The sequence below is a fragment of the Telmatherina bonti genome (genome assembly GCF_933228915.1).
Source record: "Telmatherina bonti genome assembly, chromosome: 22".
Taxonomy (NCBI): Eukaryota; Metazoa; Chordata; class Actinopteri; order Atheriniformes; family Telmatherinidae; genus Telmatherina; species Telmatherina bonti.
In genome coordinates, this window is record NC_136631.1 from 35,296,056 (window position 1) to 35,312,285 (window position 16,230).

At 44.3% G+C, this 16,230-nt stretch overlaps 1 protein-coding gene across 1 annotated transcript; it reads right to left on the reverse strand.

Moving 5' to 3' along the window:
* Positions 1-1,816: 1,816 nt before the first annotated feature.
* Positions 1,817-11,561, reverse strand: LOC306772280 (uncharacterized protein; the record flags this gene model as incomplete). The annotated part of the gene is made up of 9 exons (XM_079261696.1): positions 1,817-1,991; positions 3,073-3,134; positions 3,317-3,465; positions 3,557-4,151; positions 5,978-6,211; positions 9,332-10,852; positions 11,074-11,139; positions 11,343-11,385; positions 11,521-11,561. The coding sequence occupies 9 exons, from the start codon at positions 11,559-11,561 to the stop codon at positions 1,817-1,819; spliced, it is 2,886 nt and encodes a 961-aa protein (XP_079117822.1).
* Between the last annotated feature and the right edge of the window lie 4,669 nt (positions 11,562-16,230).

Sequence of the window (16,230 nt, forward strand, 5' to 3'; positions counted from 1 at the left end):
CAGGCCACCGCTGCATGATGACGTATCATGTAACCAGGCCACCGCTGCATGATGACGTATCATGTAACCAGGCCACCGCTGCATGATGACGTATCATGTAACCAGGCCACCGCTGCATGATGACGTATCATGTAACCAGGCCATCGCTGCATGATGACGTATCATGTAACCAGGCCACCGCTGCATGATGACGCATCATGTAACCAGGCCACCGCTGCATGATGACGTATCATGTAACCAGGCCACCGCTGCATGATGACGTATCATGTAACCAGGCCACCGCTGCATGATGACGCATCATGTAACCAGGCCACCGCTGCATGATGACGTATCATGTAACCAGGCCACCGCTGCATCGATGACGTATCATGTAACCAGGCCACCGCTGCACGATGACGTATCATGTAACCAGGCCACCGCTGCACGATGACGTATCATGTAACCAGGCCACCGCTGCATGATGACGTATCATGTAACCAGGCCACCGCTGCATGATGACGTATCATGTAACCAGGCCATCGCTGCATGATGACGTATCATGTAACCAGGCCACCGCTGCATGATGACGTATCATGTAACCAGGCCACCGCTGCATGATGACGTATCATGTAACCAGGCCACCGCTGCATGATGACGTATCATGTAACCAGGCCACCGCTGCATGATGACGCATCATGTAACCAGGCCATCGCTGCATGATGACGTATCATGTAACCAGGCCACCGCTGCATGATGACGTATCATGTAACCAGGCCACCGCTGCATGATGACGTATCATGTAACCAGGCCACCGCTGCATGATGACGTATCATGTAACCAGGCCACCGCTGCATGATGACGTATCATGTAACCAGGCCATCGCTGCATGATGACGTATCATGTAACCAGGCCACCGCTGCATGATGACGCATCATGTAACCAGGCCACCGCTGCATGATGACGTATCATGTAACCAGGCCACCGCTGCATGATGACGTATCATGTAACCAGGCCACCGCTGCATGATGACGCATCATGTAACCAGGCCACCGCTGCATGATGACGCATCATGTAACCAGGCCATCGCTGCATGATGACGCATCATGTAACCAGGCCACCGCTGCATGATGACGTATCATGTAACCAGGCCACCGCTGCATGATGACGTATCATGTAACCAGGCCACCGCTGCATGATGACGTATCATGTAACCAGGCCACCGCTGCATGATGACGTATCATGTAACCAGGCCACCGCTGCATGATGACGTATCATGTAACCAGGCCACCGCTGCATGATGACGTATCATGTAACCAGGCCACCGCTGCATGATGACGTATCATGTAACCAGGCCACCGCTGCACGATGACGTATCATGTAACCAGGCCATCGCTGCATGATGACGTATCATGTAACCAGGCCACCGCTGCATGATGACGTATCATGTAACCAGGCCACCGCTGCATGATGACGTATCATGTAACCAGGCCATCGCTGCATGATGACGTATCATGTAACCAGGCCACCGCTGCATGATGACGTATCATGTAACCAGGCCACCGCTGCATGATGACGTATCATGTAACCAGGCCACCGCTGCATGATGACGTATCATGTAACCAGGCCACCGCTGCATGATGACGTATCATGTAACCAGGCCACCGCTGCATGATGACGCATCATGTAACCAGGCCACCGCTGCATGATTACGTATCATGTAACCAGGCCACCGCTGCATGATCACGCAATTCCTTGGTTTGGGGTTTTTATTTACAGAGAAGTCTAATTAAATCTTCTGAAACCCAACTACACAACCAGGATCCTTATGGAACATTTATTAACCATGGAGAAAAGCCCACAAACCTAACGTGAAGTCATCTTGAGTGGGGAGGTGACCTCCACATGTGTGGTACGGCAGCAGGTGCTTCACAGCATCCTTTAGCGTTGTGAAGCCCGGGCCCGTCAACGGGTTCTGGACAGCTCCGTGGTCCAGAAAAAGCCGCTGCTGGAACCTGAAGAAGATGGTGATAAACTGCATTAACACAGACTCACAGGCTGGAGGTCTAATAAGCAGCTAGCTACTGGATCTGGATGTATTTCCCACCACTTGTTAAAGTAAAATGCATCCGAAGAATCACAGAAAACTCTCAATATGCTGCAAACTGGCAGGAACGCCAGCATGAGAAGTTTCCTCCAAGGAAAACGCAGTGAGTCAATAAAATAAAACACAATAAAGTAGATTTTAAGCTCCTCTTGAAGCAGTTCAGTTGTTTGAAACAAACCAGATAAGTGACTTCATAAACAACTAATAATATGGCAGGCATAAATAAAATGAATAAAAAGAAGAATAGTTTATTCCCAGAGAGAAACTCTTCTTTTTCTTTTTTAAAAAGATGTGACAAGCTATTGAATTACTATAAACAAAGTAAACAGGTGACTTGGGTATATAAACTACACTTTTTAGTCAATAAAACAAAGAGGAAAATAAATGCATTTAATAAAAAATATTTGACTTTTCAAAGCCATAAAAAAAAAAAAAATTTTAGCATGTTTTTCAAATGCGCCTGAAAAGAGTGTAAAAGACAACTTTTTTTATTTAAAGTAACTATGTTAAACCTGGGCGAGCAACAAAAATGGAACACACACATATACATAAGAAATAAATATATGACGTTAAAAATATGTGTTTCTGACTCGTTTTGACGGCACAGTGACCGTTATTATGTTCTTATGTCCAATCCTGGAGCTGTTGTTGCTAGGCTGCATCTTTAGGTTGAAGCACCGCGTTTCACAACTTTTATCCAGCCCAGAGCATCATTACAGCAGATGTTCACTTCATGCACTGGATATCGACACACTGACTGTTTTGAATGTACATCATATCCAGTACAAGACAGAACCACAAGAGGATTTTATTATGTGGAGAGAGCTCAGAGAGGAGGTAGGATACAAGACGGAAGCTGAATAAACATTTGTTACGGAGCTCTTCACTGTGAAAATCTGCCAAAGTTTAGTAGTTCCAAACTCTTAAACACCGTGAGTTGTTTGTGTGATGGTGGCTTGCAGCCGTACAGGACGGGAAGTCGGTCCTACCTGTGCAGGCGCATTGCTGGTGTGAGCGTCTCCTCTCTCTGCAGCTCTGGAGGATCTGCCAGCTAGCAGACAAAAAGCACTTCAGATAAGCTCAAGGAAGTGTAGTTTCATTTATATGACAGTTTACCTCATTTATCAACAAACCACTTCAGTTCCGTCATCTGTTTTCAAGCCTGAAACCAGTTCAGTTACCGCCAGTCTAAACCTGATCCTGTTTTATTTGTTAAATGAGCTGGTATCTCACCTTGGTGCTGGTTTGCTGGTTTGTCTGGATGGGTGCAGCATCCATGGGAGATGGGGGCTCATGGATATGCACCCCCTGGGCTGCAGGAGAAGGTGGATGGACATCAAGAGTAAAGGCTTTACTCTCCACGGCCAAGGCAGCTGTGGGCTCTGATTAAAGACACGGTGACAAAATGACAGGTGAGATGATGGTAATAAAACCTGATATCAGTCAGAGAGACAAGGAAAGATCTGAACTCACTGTTGTGAGGATGCTGTTGGACAGCAGAGTCGTTTCCTCCGTTGGAGAGAGTAGGAGATGCGGCCGTGGGAGCAGGCTGCTGTTGAGGCACCGAGACGCTGATGTGCAGAGGGGGCGAGCCGTCGTGGACTGAGCTGCGATGTGAGGACTGAGGTTGGGAAACCACCTGGACCTGGGGGGGAGGCTGGGAGACAGATGTCTTAATCTGCACCTGGTTCTGGGAAAATAGGGCTGGTGAAGCCTGATGAGGGACTTGGTCCTGGACTCGAGACTGAGGATCTGTGGTCTGAGGACCTGAACTCTCAGGTCCTAGCAGAGTAATCTGAGGCCCGGTTGGAGGGGAGAAAGTCGCTGAAGCCGGTCTCTCCGTGTCCTGAATGTGAGCTGGAGAGCAGATGAGAGGCGTGTCCTCCGGGTCGGAGTGAAGCGGAGAAACTGCACCACGCTGGTCTGACATCATGTGAGAGTCCTGACCAGAAACAGTCTGAGTGGGGATCTCTCTGTCGTTGGGCGCCGGCGAGGCCAGCGGTTCCATGGGCACCACCGGCAGCGCTCCAACCAATAACTCAGACGGGAGGGGAGAACTAAGTGCTCGCTGTGGCGGAAAAAAGAAAAGAAACAGGGAACAGCTGAAGTGTTATTTAAAGTGAAATAACTTTAATCCTTAATTAAGGATAATAATACTTATCATAAATATATACACTTATTATACTTATTATAATATATATACTTATTATGAATAAATACAATAATAAGTATAATAAAGCAATTCTATGGTGTGCATTCGACACATTTTACTCTGAATGAACTAGACAATAGAATCATAGATGAAAATATAAAGAAATGGCAGCTTCAAGTCAGATACAGAAGGAGGACACACTTCTTAGTTTTTAAAAGATTAAATTATTAAATTTTTTATTGTTACTTCCAGACGAGACAATTAATCAGCGAGAAGATAACATGCTTAGCAGAGGCAAGCTCTTTAACAGGGCATATAATTCATATAATATCATGTAATATACACCATATATTTATTGAATTTCCCTTTAGGTATTAATAAAGTGTTATTCATTTCATAAAGGCAAGGTAAGTTTATTTGTACAGCACCTTCCATGTACAAGACAATTCAAAGTGCTTTACATGAAACAATAAAAGCATTACAGAAAAAAAGCATTAAAGAAAATACAAATAACAAAATCATAATAAAATCATAAATTATCTTAAAATAATTAAAAGCAGAATTAAGTAAAAGTTACTGTGCAGATGTCCTGCATAGGTGCATGAGAAAAGAAATGTTTTTAACCTGGATTTAAAAGTTTCGACATAAAAACTAAAGGGGAAAAAGAAGGAAGAATAGGAAGAGACTGGATCATATTTGAGCATTTCACTGGAAATATAACAGCTCATAGAGTATATAAGATATTTTATCTTTATGTGAAGGGAATTCGCCAACCTGCTAGAGAAACTGTACAAATATAAATGCAAATCTATGATGTTTTTGAGGGGCTGCTATGGAATATTTGGAAACCATCTGCCGGTGGAAAGCCGGCCTGACACCTGACCTCTCTTCTTCACCTCGTCCCACACTGGCTCAGGAGAATTTATCAATTTATCATCCCCAACACCTCGACTATTTATGCCTTCAGATCCTTTAGTTTTGCAGCAGCAGACGACTGGAAGAATTTACACAATACTTTGAAATTCACAACTCTGACATCTCTCAGTAGTTTCAAGTCAAACTGCAACAGATTATTTCTGCTTATTGCTTTTTGTAATCATCCCACATCAAACTCATACACACATATACAGACATCGCCTCTCTCTTCTACCTTGTTAATACTACCTTATAATAGCTATTATTTTGGGATTTTATGTTAACTGATTTGCACAAGCTTGTTTTTGAGAGAATCTGGCTTTTTATTCAGTTTGGTATGTTTATATGGTCATATATGTTTCTGTATTTTGTTATTAACGTTACTCAGGCTTCTTGGTACGTCTCCTCTGATTCAAAACGACAAAATATAAGAGATGTCATGTATAGTTTCTCTGATATTTTTTTCTTGTTTGGCATAAATCGCTCCAAAAATATCAGTATCGGTTGATATTGGACAAAATTGTTATGTGAGACATCGGTAAAAAAAAGCCAGGAATGAGAATCCCAACTGAGAAGGAAATGAAAACAAAAACAGTGAGCTTTCATTTCCTTTACAAATAACTTAATCACTTTTACTGGATGCAACTTATTGACATTTTATTTACCTCATTTTATTTTTTAAAAAAAACATCTGTAGGTCACTTTGAAACTAAGTTTCTTTGCTTTGACATGAATATGATATGAAAAGCGAGCTTATGGCCACTTTTACTCCACCGGTTCCTCCAGCTGGATCAAAAAAGCATTAAATGATGCAGAAGAGGTCTGACCTGTTGCAGATGTTGCATGAAGGCCTGGTTCTGACTCATCGATTGGGTCACCTCGTCCACTACTTGGTTCAGGTCTGCTGGGGGCATCAACAGTTTGGGCATCTCCACAGCCGGATCTGGGGCAAGAGGGGGCTCAGCAGGGGCCTGCAGGACAGTAACTACAGGAGGAGGGGACGACTGCAGCCCTGCAGAGGTGGGCTGCACGGAGACATGCTGGACAACGTGTCCGAAGGGCTGCAGGGGGAGAGGGGGCAAATCATAATCAGATAAACTTTAAAGAAGAATCCTTAAATATTCTTGTGTCAAAGCATCACAAATAAATATACAAGTTTACTTAATACTGAAGTCTAGAAGCATTTATGTTCCAAAGTCTAAAGTAATACATCATAAAGTCATGACATGCTGAAACCCTAAACATGCAAATGAAAAAAGATTTATGTCCTGGAAGACACATTTCTATCCATAAACTGTAGCTGCTGACTTTTAAATAAGAGACTAAATCTCCAGAAATGTCCTCCTAGAAGATGACTCCATGCTAGATGGTGCGTAAATGTTGCCACACGGCGGCGTGGAGGCGTGCCCTCTGGTGTTATCTCATGAGTTTAACACAGAAGTAAACCGTGCGGCAGTGAAGGTGATACAACAGGGACAGAAAACAGGTGTCTCAGACTAATCTGTAAAGTCAAACAAAGCAGTTTCACTAAAAGCTTCAGTGAGTTCTGAGATGGCTTCTTATATCACATGATGTCTCAATTATTGTGCACGGTGGCAGCAATGTGTCTTAAGCACCAAGTGCTGGAAACCCAAAAAAGAAACATCACCGGCTTCATAATAATCACAGTCTGTACAATTTTACTTGAAATGTGCAGCGTTCAACAAAATCACAGTCACTGACAGACAAGTTTCATACATCACTAAACTGGGTTTCTATAAGTATCAAATCATTTTATTTCACTGGTATTTTTTGTTTTCTTATTAATGAGCCATTTCTGGGGCTGTATGGTGGCACTGTGGCCTCACAGCAAGATGGGTCGCTGGTTCGATCCTCAGCTGAAGTGAGGCTTGGACAGTGGCCTTTCTGTGTGGAGTTTACATGCTCTCTCTGGGTTCTCCGGCTTCCTCCCACCGTCCAAAGACATGCATGTTAGGTTTAATTGGTTACTCTAAATTGCCCCTAGGAGTGAGTGTGAGCGTGAGTGGTTGTTTGTCTCTGTGTGGCCCTGCGATGGACTGGCAAGCTGTCCAGGGTGTACCCCGCCTGTCGCCCACTGTGTGTATGTGGTAGCACTAGGGTGTCAAACGACTAAACTAAAACTGCAGTAATAGTTGTGTTTGATTCGTGCTTCAGCACAGTTTGGGATAAGTAATGTCTTAACCCTTTCAGATCGTGTCAAACACACATGACGAGATCGGGAGTGTGCGTGACACTGGCAACGGTGATGGTGCTGTTACCTGTAGAGAAGCTATGCTGCAGCTAAAGCCACTGGATCCCCTTACAGATGAAAACATGCCACTGTCCACTCACGCCAATGTTTGACATCTGAAGTCGTTTCTATGAGCATCTTCACCACTACATGTCAGTCATTTTTACACACTGTACCTTTAAATTTTAATCATAACATTACAGCACTTATTTATCGCAAGAAAAGACACATTCATTGACTGACAGGTTTGTCATCACTGCACTTCTGACATGTTCTGCCGGAGGTTTTCTTCCTGTTAAAGGGGAGTTTTTTCCTTCCCACTGTCGCCTCGTGCAGCTCAGGATGGAGGATTGGATCCAAGTCATGACTCGATGCAATCAGTTGGTTTTTCTATTATTCTATATGTATGAATTGGCTGGAAATGATGTGTATGTGAAGTGTCCCGTGACAACATTGTTGTGAAGTGGTGCTATTCAAATAAAGTTGAATTGAATGCTCTGTAAACATCAGTACTACACTAAAATAAAATCTTTTTACACAGCTGAACTGATTTAGTGAATATGGACAGACTGAACATGATGATTACATGTAATATGTCGACCAGTCTGTATGATCTGTGTTAACAAATAGAAACAACAATAAATAAACTAACATACTGTGCATATTACGCCACTGTTCACATAACCAGGAAATATTAGCAACACAGTTAGCAAACCATAAGTTTTACGATGTCATCTTTTGGCTATGTTTAACCTTCTGTGTTATGTTTGAAGTAAAAGATGCTATTAAAGGTAAAACGGAGTTTGGAACGATGTCATGCAGTAAATAATGTACACATACTTACATGTATATTTTTAGTATAATAAATTTATTCTGTTATGGATTCAAATCTTTAAACTACATTTAAATTCCAAGGTGTGAGTGAATATACACAATGTTACAGAAATATTCAGCTTATTGTACGTCAAAATGAGCCTAAATGCACAATAACCTTTACAGGTGAACTTAATATGACCTCTGAATGTGCAACAGCTGAACATGCAGAACATGATGTCTTCTAACAAGGTGATCAACCACACAAAAACAAAACAAAAGAGGTGTCTGAACCACGAATCAGCCACTAAATGTTCTGGTTCGGTGACAGCCTCGTGTTATGTTGTGGTTTTCACACCACTCTGGTTGACTTCATTTTTAATAAGTTGTTTGATCAGAAGAAATTACTACTGTGTGATTCAACTTAAATGTTGTACAGTTGGGATATAAAATCGATTAAGCATGAACTTTTTTTACATTTTCTGTAACTTTTACCCAGAAGACGGAAATCCCTAACATTGTGCGAAATCCCTTCATTTGTGGCTGAAAAAATAATGTTCTTTTTGTTTAGTTTATATTTTAGAGTGAAGAAAATGTCGAAAGTGCAAAAAATTTAAGGTTTGACTTTGTTTTGATTTAATTTGTCTGATTATTTGTTGTAATTATTTCTTCAGTGTTTCTCTTTCAAATGTTTTCTATTATCTATTATTTGTTTAAGCTGTTTATTTTCTGCACAATAAGTTGACTTTTTTAGATCTGATTTTATTTTGATTGTTTTAATTTTGATCGCTTTTATTTTTTTTAAAAATTGTTTTTAGATGTCTGAATTTTTTAAGTTGTCCGAATGTATGTTATTTATTCTGGGTTTTTTTTTTTTTTTTTTTTTTTTTTTAACAATGTGGCACTTTGGTCAACATTGTTGTTTTTAAAGTGCCTTATAAATAAAGTTGTATTGTTTTGTACTGTATTATCTGTTCAATCTGTCTTCAAGATAAAAATATGCTTACTGTTGGGGCCGTGGCCCCAGTACAGCTCCGTGTCTAGCAATGCCCCTGTCCTGGAGTAAAGTATACTTTATGACATTTGGCTCCTGCATCCTGCTGCAGCGACAGCTCACCTGTTGCAGCTGCTGGAAGGTGTCCTCTGAGACTGTCCTCTCCTCTTGAACTGCTCTCTCAGGCAGCAGCACCACCGAGGCCTGCTGGAGGCTCAGCTGTCCTTCCGTCACTCCCGCCTGAGGAGCCGGGGCCGGGGCGGCGAAAGGAAGTCCTTGCACAACTGAGGGGCCGTTAACGATGGAGATGGAAGTGAGATCTGGAGGAAGCACCGCTGAACTGTTGATCAAGGTAATGTGGTTTCCCAGGGCAGGACTGTGGACCAGCGTGGCTCGTTGCCCCTGCCGTCCTGGAGCGTAAGCTCCGGTCAGCTGCGCCGGCACCTGGAAGACAGCAGCGGGGGCTGACTGTAGCTGCAGGGGTCCTGAAAGCACCGTGGCCTGGCGGAGAGCTAGTTGCCCTGTGGGGGTGGTGAAGACTGGGCTGAAATTCAGCTGTCTTTGGGGAACAGTTAAGATCTGAGAGCCGTCTACAAGCTGCCCAGTGGAGGGAGTCATGCTGTGGACCGGTGGGCCTCGCTGACTGGGGGTCAGCAGAGGCGGCGCTGCTCTGGCAGGCTGGGAGATTGTAACAGGAGACTGGCCTGGAAGAAGGAACTGGTTTTGGCCTTGGAAGAGTCCCTGAGGCTGGAGAACAAAGGAGCCGCCCTGGTTGACCAGCTGCAGGCTGACTGCTTTTGGCTGCGGCTGTGGAGCCGCCGTCTTCTGGGACGTCGCTTGGGACAGTAAAATGTTTGGCGCGGCAGTCGCAGGGACGAACGTAAGACCAGGAGTGGCTTTCTGTCCTGAAGGCTTGGGGCTAATTTGAACCAGACGCGGCTGAATGTTGATGGGCAGCTTGGGCTGAATGGGGAGAGGAGCGCGCTGCAGGACGATGCCTGGCGCCGCTGCAGCCCTCAGCGTCGGGGCGATGAGGGGGCGACTGGTGACGCTGGGCGCAGCCTTGTGGATGATCATACTGGAGCCCTGAGCAGGACTCAGGGAGAAGGGAGAGTCTGGAGATGGAGCGGGAAAGACATTTCCAGGCAGGAGGCCCATCAGCTGAGGAGGCGCTGCAGGTTTTAGAGAGGGGCAACCCGGCCCGACAGCCATTAAGGAGGGCTGAGGAGGCTCCACGGCGGCTTGGGTGTCTCTGGGTAATGCCGAGCTGACGGGTAAGGTCACAGACTTGGGTATGAACGGCACAGTGGGCGGCGAGAGGAGAGGCGTGGGCGAGTACAGGGACAGGTTGTCTCCTGGTTGTGGCAGACCTGCTTCCAGAGCCATGGTCTGCTCGGTAATCTCAGCCTCCTGCAGGCTCTGCTGGAGGATATCACACGCCACCTCCGCCTCCGCCGCTTCCTCCACTTCTCCCTTCTTTGCCTGGCATCCAGCCTCCACAGGTGGCCCAACCTGCACAGCTTGTGGATCCTCTTCAGCCTCTGGAGACGACAGGAGAGCCTCCTCCAGGAAGGACAGGTCCACACACCCGGGCGGAGGCGTGTCTGGGGACACCCCCCCGTCTCCCAGCAGAGAAACGGGACTCTGGAAGAAGAAAACAGCAGGAGATATAAAGAGAGGTACAGAAAAGAAGCCGAGGAGGGGAAAACAGGGGAGAACTGTATGATCAGTGTGAGTTAACAGGAAGCTGCTTCAGGAACAGAAGGAGAGAAAAACATCCTTCTCCTGTGTGTGTGTGTGTGTGTGTGGGGGGGGGGTGAAACGCTGTTGTTGTGATGCTGCTGGCTGTGGATCCAGACACTCACCGGGGCATCTGTGAACAGGGAGGGCTCCCCTGAGGAGGAGTTAATGAGCAGGTCTTCAGTCTGCAGCTGGTGGGATCAAAAACAGACGATTTCAGGTCAGATTTGTGCAAAAAAAAAAAAAAAAAAAAATCAGTTTTACATTAAAACTCTTACACACTCCCAGCCCTCCTACACACACTTCTCAAGACATTGTGCCAAGAAATATTTCCATCTCACTGCCAGAACTATTGATTTCTTAAAGTCTCTCTTTGTCTGAGAGTCTTTTTCACCTCATTGGTCCCATGAAGGAAGTCGTTCAGGGCTTGGGGGTCACTGGAAAGGCAGAGAAAATCGGTCAAATGGTTGTGAATATTTTGGAGCAACAACAGGAATTTTAAAAAGTGATCAACATTTCAGAACGTTGAAAGTCCTGGATCATGTTTGATCCAGAGGGAATCACAGACTCACCACAAAACATCAAGTAGACAAGTCCCATCTTCATCCTCCATGTCAGCTAAGAGGAAGAGGACCAAACTGGTCATTTATGCACTTCTAATATATTCTACAGACATTTAGCAGACACTTTTATCCAAAGCAACTTACATAGGAGTGAGAACAACACAAGCACAAAATCAAACAGGACATCATAGAAAGGTACTAGCACACTGTCCAGTTGGACGCAGGTCCTTCCATGAAGTGCTACAAGCAATTTGTTTACTCCATTCCCACCCCATAATATCACCAATGTTATAATACAAAGAATTAACACCATAAAGTTTGTTGCAAAGAACTGGGCAACCTGAGCAAGCAGCAAGCTAAGAAGTTAAATTTACAGCGAAACGAGAATTTCGCTTTAGAGTCTGCTTTTCATCACACACTTATTTTAGACTTAAATGTTTGCTACCAGTAAAAGAAGATGTGCTTTTTGTCATTTGTTATTAATTAAACTTGTAATTTAACGCATCAAATATGAACAGACTGGAACCTACATGTTCAAAAAACTTTCTAATTATGATTGTAGTTATTTTATTAGTTAATTTATTTTGAAAATATTGAAAATCTTACATACTCCACCTTTAAGGACAGACTAGCTTTTATTCCAAAGAACTGAAACTTTTATCCGTTTCAGAAGAAAGACTAAAATTAATGTCTTCTGATAATTTATAATTATTTCTAGAATTTATTATGATCTTTTTATGTCAACAGAAAAACTGGGAAGTTGTTCGAACCTTTATTGAGACACAGGGTTACTTTCAGTATCTTCACTTATCATCTTTATTGTCCTCAGCAAATAAAAAATGATTGAAGATGAAGTTGTTTTGAGCGGCTATTTTTCACCAAAATCCATCAGAGAATCATCAATAAGTCGATCAGATGAGTCGACAGTTCAGCTGCATTTGGGGAAAAATGAACCAGATGTTTGGAAAAAAATGCCAAACATGAGAAGGAGCGTCCAGGCTGTGATCAGATAACAACACAAAGAGGCAGCAGCTGTGGAGGAATCCGAGGCTGACTGGTAACATACCAGTCATACCAGTCAGGGGAAAGTCAGCAGGACAACACCAGACCTCATTCTGCATGGCTTAGAAGAAGCGTGCAGCTTTCACGTGGCAGGCTTTTACAACGATGAGATCCAACTCGTGAAGTCGAGACGAATGATTCCTGCGTCTACAAACCGACCTGGTTTCTCTGAATCTGGATTACAACACAGCCAAACGCCTCCTCAAGCTGCTTCTATTATTCATATTTCTCTTCCTTTTTATTAGGCGGTTAAATGCAGAAATGAAGATTATGTGCAATAAAATCCTGATTTTATAAAGGCAGCATCGTCATCCATGATGACGTCAGAAGCAGCAGAAGGTCTTTAAAGTTTTCGAGACATGATTTGTTAAAAAACACGAACAGGGACTCTGGTTCAGGTCCATCTGAACTAGTTTAACTCAGCTGTAGGTGTGGACTGGTCTGCCGGCAGTCCAGATCTTCTCACACTGAAAACGTGAGGAGCGTCGCAGGAATAAGAGTCAAACAACAACAACCTGTTACTGTTTATGTTTTCCTAATGAAGGACGTCAAGTTTGTCACTGAGAAAAGTTTCCTTTGTACGAATGTCTGATGGACAACTGGGCTCAACATCCCCAAACTAAAGTTTACAAAGCTGAAGCAGAATGTATCGATCACATCCTTTAGATCGTTTACTGAACTGTTAAATGACGGCAAACTAAACTTACTGAAGTTTCTTAGAAAATGTCTTCCTTCATTTGAAATGCTCCCCAGAACTCTGGGACCTCTCTTCATTTCCAGCCAGTTTCAGATCAGGAATGAAACACGTTCAAGAAACTTACAAAGCAAAAAAAGAAAAGAAAAAAGTCCAGCTGCCTTCACTTACCACTCAGATAAACCACGACCTAATAATCTATAGAAAGATTAACATGCCTGCATTTAGGCGTTATGATGTAAAGAACCTTGTAAAGCATACAGTTCTGCCATTTAATGAATATTTCATCACCAGTTAGAAAATGACACAAATACAAACTTAGTTTCTCAATAAGATGTTTTAAATGATCTTATTTAGAGACTTGTTTCTTTTGGTTTTTTTTAATTTTATCAAATAACTTATATTGCACTAGATTTATAGATTTATACACTTACTGGCCACTTTACCAAGCCCACCTTGCTAGGACCGAGTTGGTACCCTTTATTCAGAACCGTCTCAGTTCTTGGTGTCAATGATTCAACAAGGAGTTGGAAACATTCCTGAGATTTTGCTCCATGTTGACATGAAGCATCACACAGATGCTGCACATCACGATGAGAATCTCCCGTTCCACCACATCCCCAAAGCTGCTGTGATGGACTGTGATCTGGTGACTGCGGAGGCCGTTGGGGGCCAGTGAACTCATCATCCTGCTGGAAGTTTCCATCAGAAGATGCTACACTGTTCTCATAAAGTAACGGACATGATCAGCAGCAACACTGTTTCATGCTCTAATCTGTTGACTTTCTGTCACCTCCAACCAGTCTGACCATTCTCCTCTGACATCAACAAGACATTTTAGTCCAGACAGCTGCTGCTCACTGGATATGTTCTCTTCTTCAGACCATCTGTGTGAATCCTGGAGATGGTTGTGTGTTAAAATCCCAGCAGATCTGCAACACTCAGGCTGACAAGTCCCTTAAATCCCCTTATTTCTCATCATGATGCTCAGTTTTTAAACTTCAGGAAGTCGTCTCAATCGCGTCTACATCCTCAAACGCACCCAGTCGCCTTCATGTGATTCGGTTGTTTGCATTAACAAGAAATTATCCAGGTAGACCTAATAAAGCGGCCAAGTTTTAGACGTTTATGTTCTACTGACAGTCAGGTTGTTCTGGAGTTTTATTCCTCCTGAGACTTTAAGGAATGGTGGAAGAAGGGATTTGCTTCTGATGAGCTAAAAACATTTTAAAACTAATGTTTGGTAAATCCCTGAATATAATCTTTACAAGATGAGAATTGTTGCACCATTTCTGGATGCACATGATCATCCCGCCTTGAGTAAATTAAAAAAAAAAAAAAAAGTGCACTTCATAAGTCCTGACATGCAAAGGCTTTAACATGAACATACTTCATATGTGAGAGGCCCCATACAGAGTGGTTGAGCTGGGTTCTGGTGGTGGCCTCATGGGAACTTGTGGGTGGGTTCCAGCGTCTGAAGGAGCGTGGATGCCAGGCTGTGGCGGCGGGACGGACACGAGATGTCTCTCTGCTGGGGCATCACGGCGCCTGGTGGTGTGGGAAGCCGGCGGAGAGGCTTGATGTGAGAGAAGGGGGGGGGGGGGGGGGGGGGACAGACACACCAGAACATGCTGTCAGGTCACTTGAGGTTGCTACCAGCCAAAACACATTCTCATCTCAGGGCTGAGACACAAGATCAATATATGATTCATCAGTCTCTCCTCATCTGTGGGCAGTATGGGGAGATGTTGTTGCAGATGTTGGGGGGGGGGCTAAAATCTATACCAGCAATAGCATCATACTTTTTTTGTTTTGACTATCGATTGTGCCTGAGGCTGATGAGGAAAATGGAAGCTATTGTTGTGGCTCCGGGCAGACATGAGAGGCAGATCAGAGCTGTAAACAGACGCCTTGCCAGTGACTCGTCCTCATGGCTGCAAAAAGCAGAAGCAATGTGGAAAAAGCTCAGCACAGGTCTGGCCATTTCCCAGGGAGATCTCTCAGGAAAAAAAACCAAACCAAAACAAGGCAACCCTCCCTCTCTACGCTGACATATTCTGTTTACAACAAGACAACCGCATTAACACCCTCCAGGTTCCGCATCGCCCATTGAAAGCCAGGCAGCGGACCCTCACGCGGACCTGCAGCGGGGAGAGAGCACCGTGTCTCCGGCGATCGCAGCTCCGGGATCCGGTGATGCATCTATAGGTTACGTAAGGTGAATGTGTTCATTTTAAATGTACATCCCAAACGATGCAGGACGCCACGCCGCTCGTGGCATTTTCAGCCTTCATTTTCATTGTAATTTTTTTTATTCCCTCCTCCTCCTCCTCCTCCCCTGAATGGACCAGCAGCTGTAAATCATATCGCGTTAACAAAAGATGCTTTGTGTTAAATATCATTTCCACGCTGCCAGCTCGGAGGGATCCCCTTGTCGGTGTGATATTACTGTAATTCAGCAATTATAGGGAAAAAATCAACTGAGGGGGAAAAAAACAGAACTCACCCCTTCTTTGTGGTTTATTGTCCTGTCAAGCGGGCCTCTGCGCCATCGATTCTCACTCAGTGGTCTTTTCAGATGCTAAAAGGAGGAGAGGGGGAGGTGGAGGGGGGAGAGTAGGGTAGGGTATGGTGGGATGGAGGTGGGAGGAGGAGGAGGGGTGCGGAGGGGAGGGAGGGGGGCACCACCGGAGTGGGTGTGAGAAACAGGCTGCGATCACAACACAAAGGTAGAAAAAAGAAAAACTCGAGAGATGATGATGATCCAGCTTCAGCACCGAGACGACAGGAGGAGGCTGGCCGCCTTCCGCGCTCCGTCAGCCGGGGAGCACTTTTCAGATCCCCGCGCTTCGGCTTGGAGCTCCATCATCCCGTCACGTGTTTTTTTTTCTTTCTTTTACTGTTTTTTAAAAGTTTCTTCTTAAACTGTCAAGCACACACACACACACACACACACACACAAC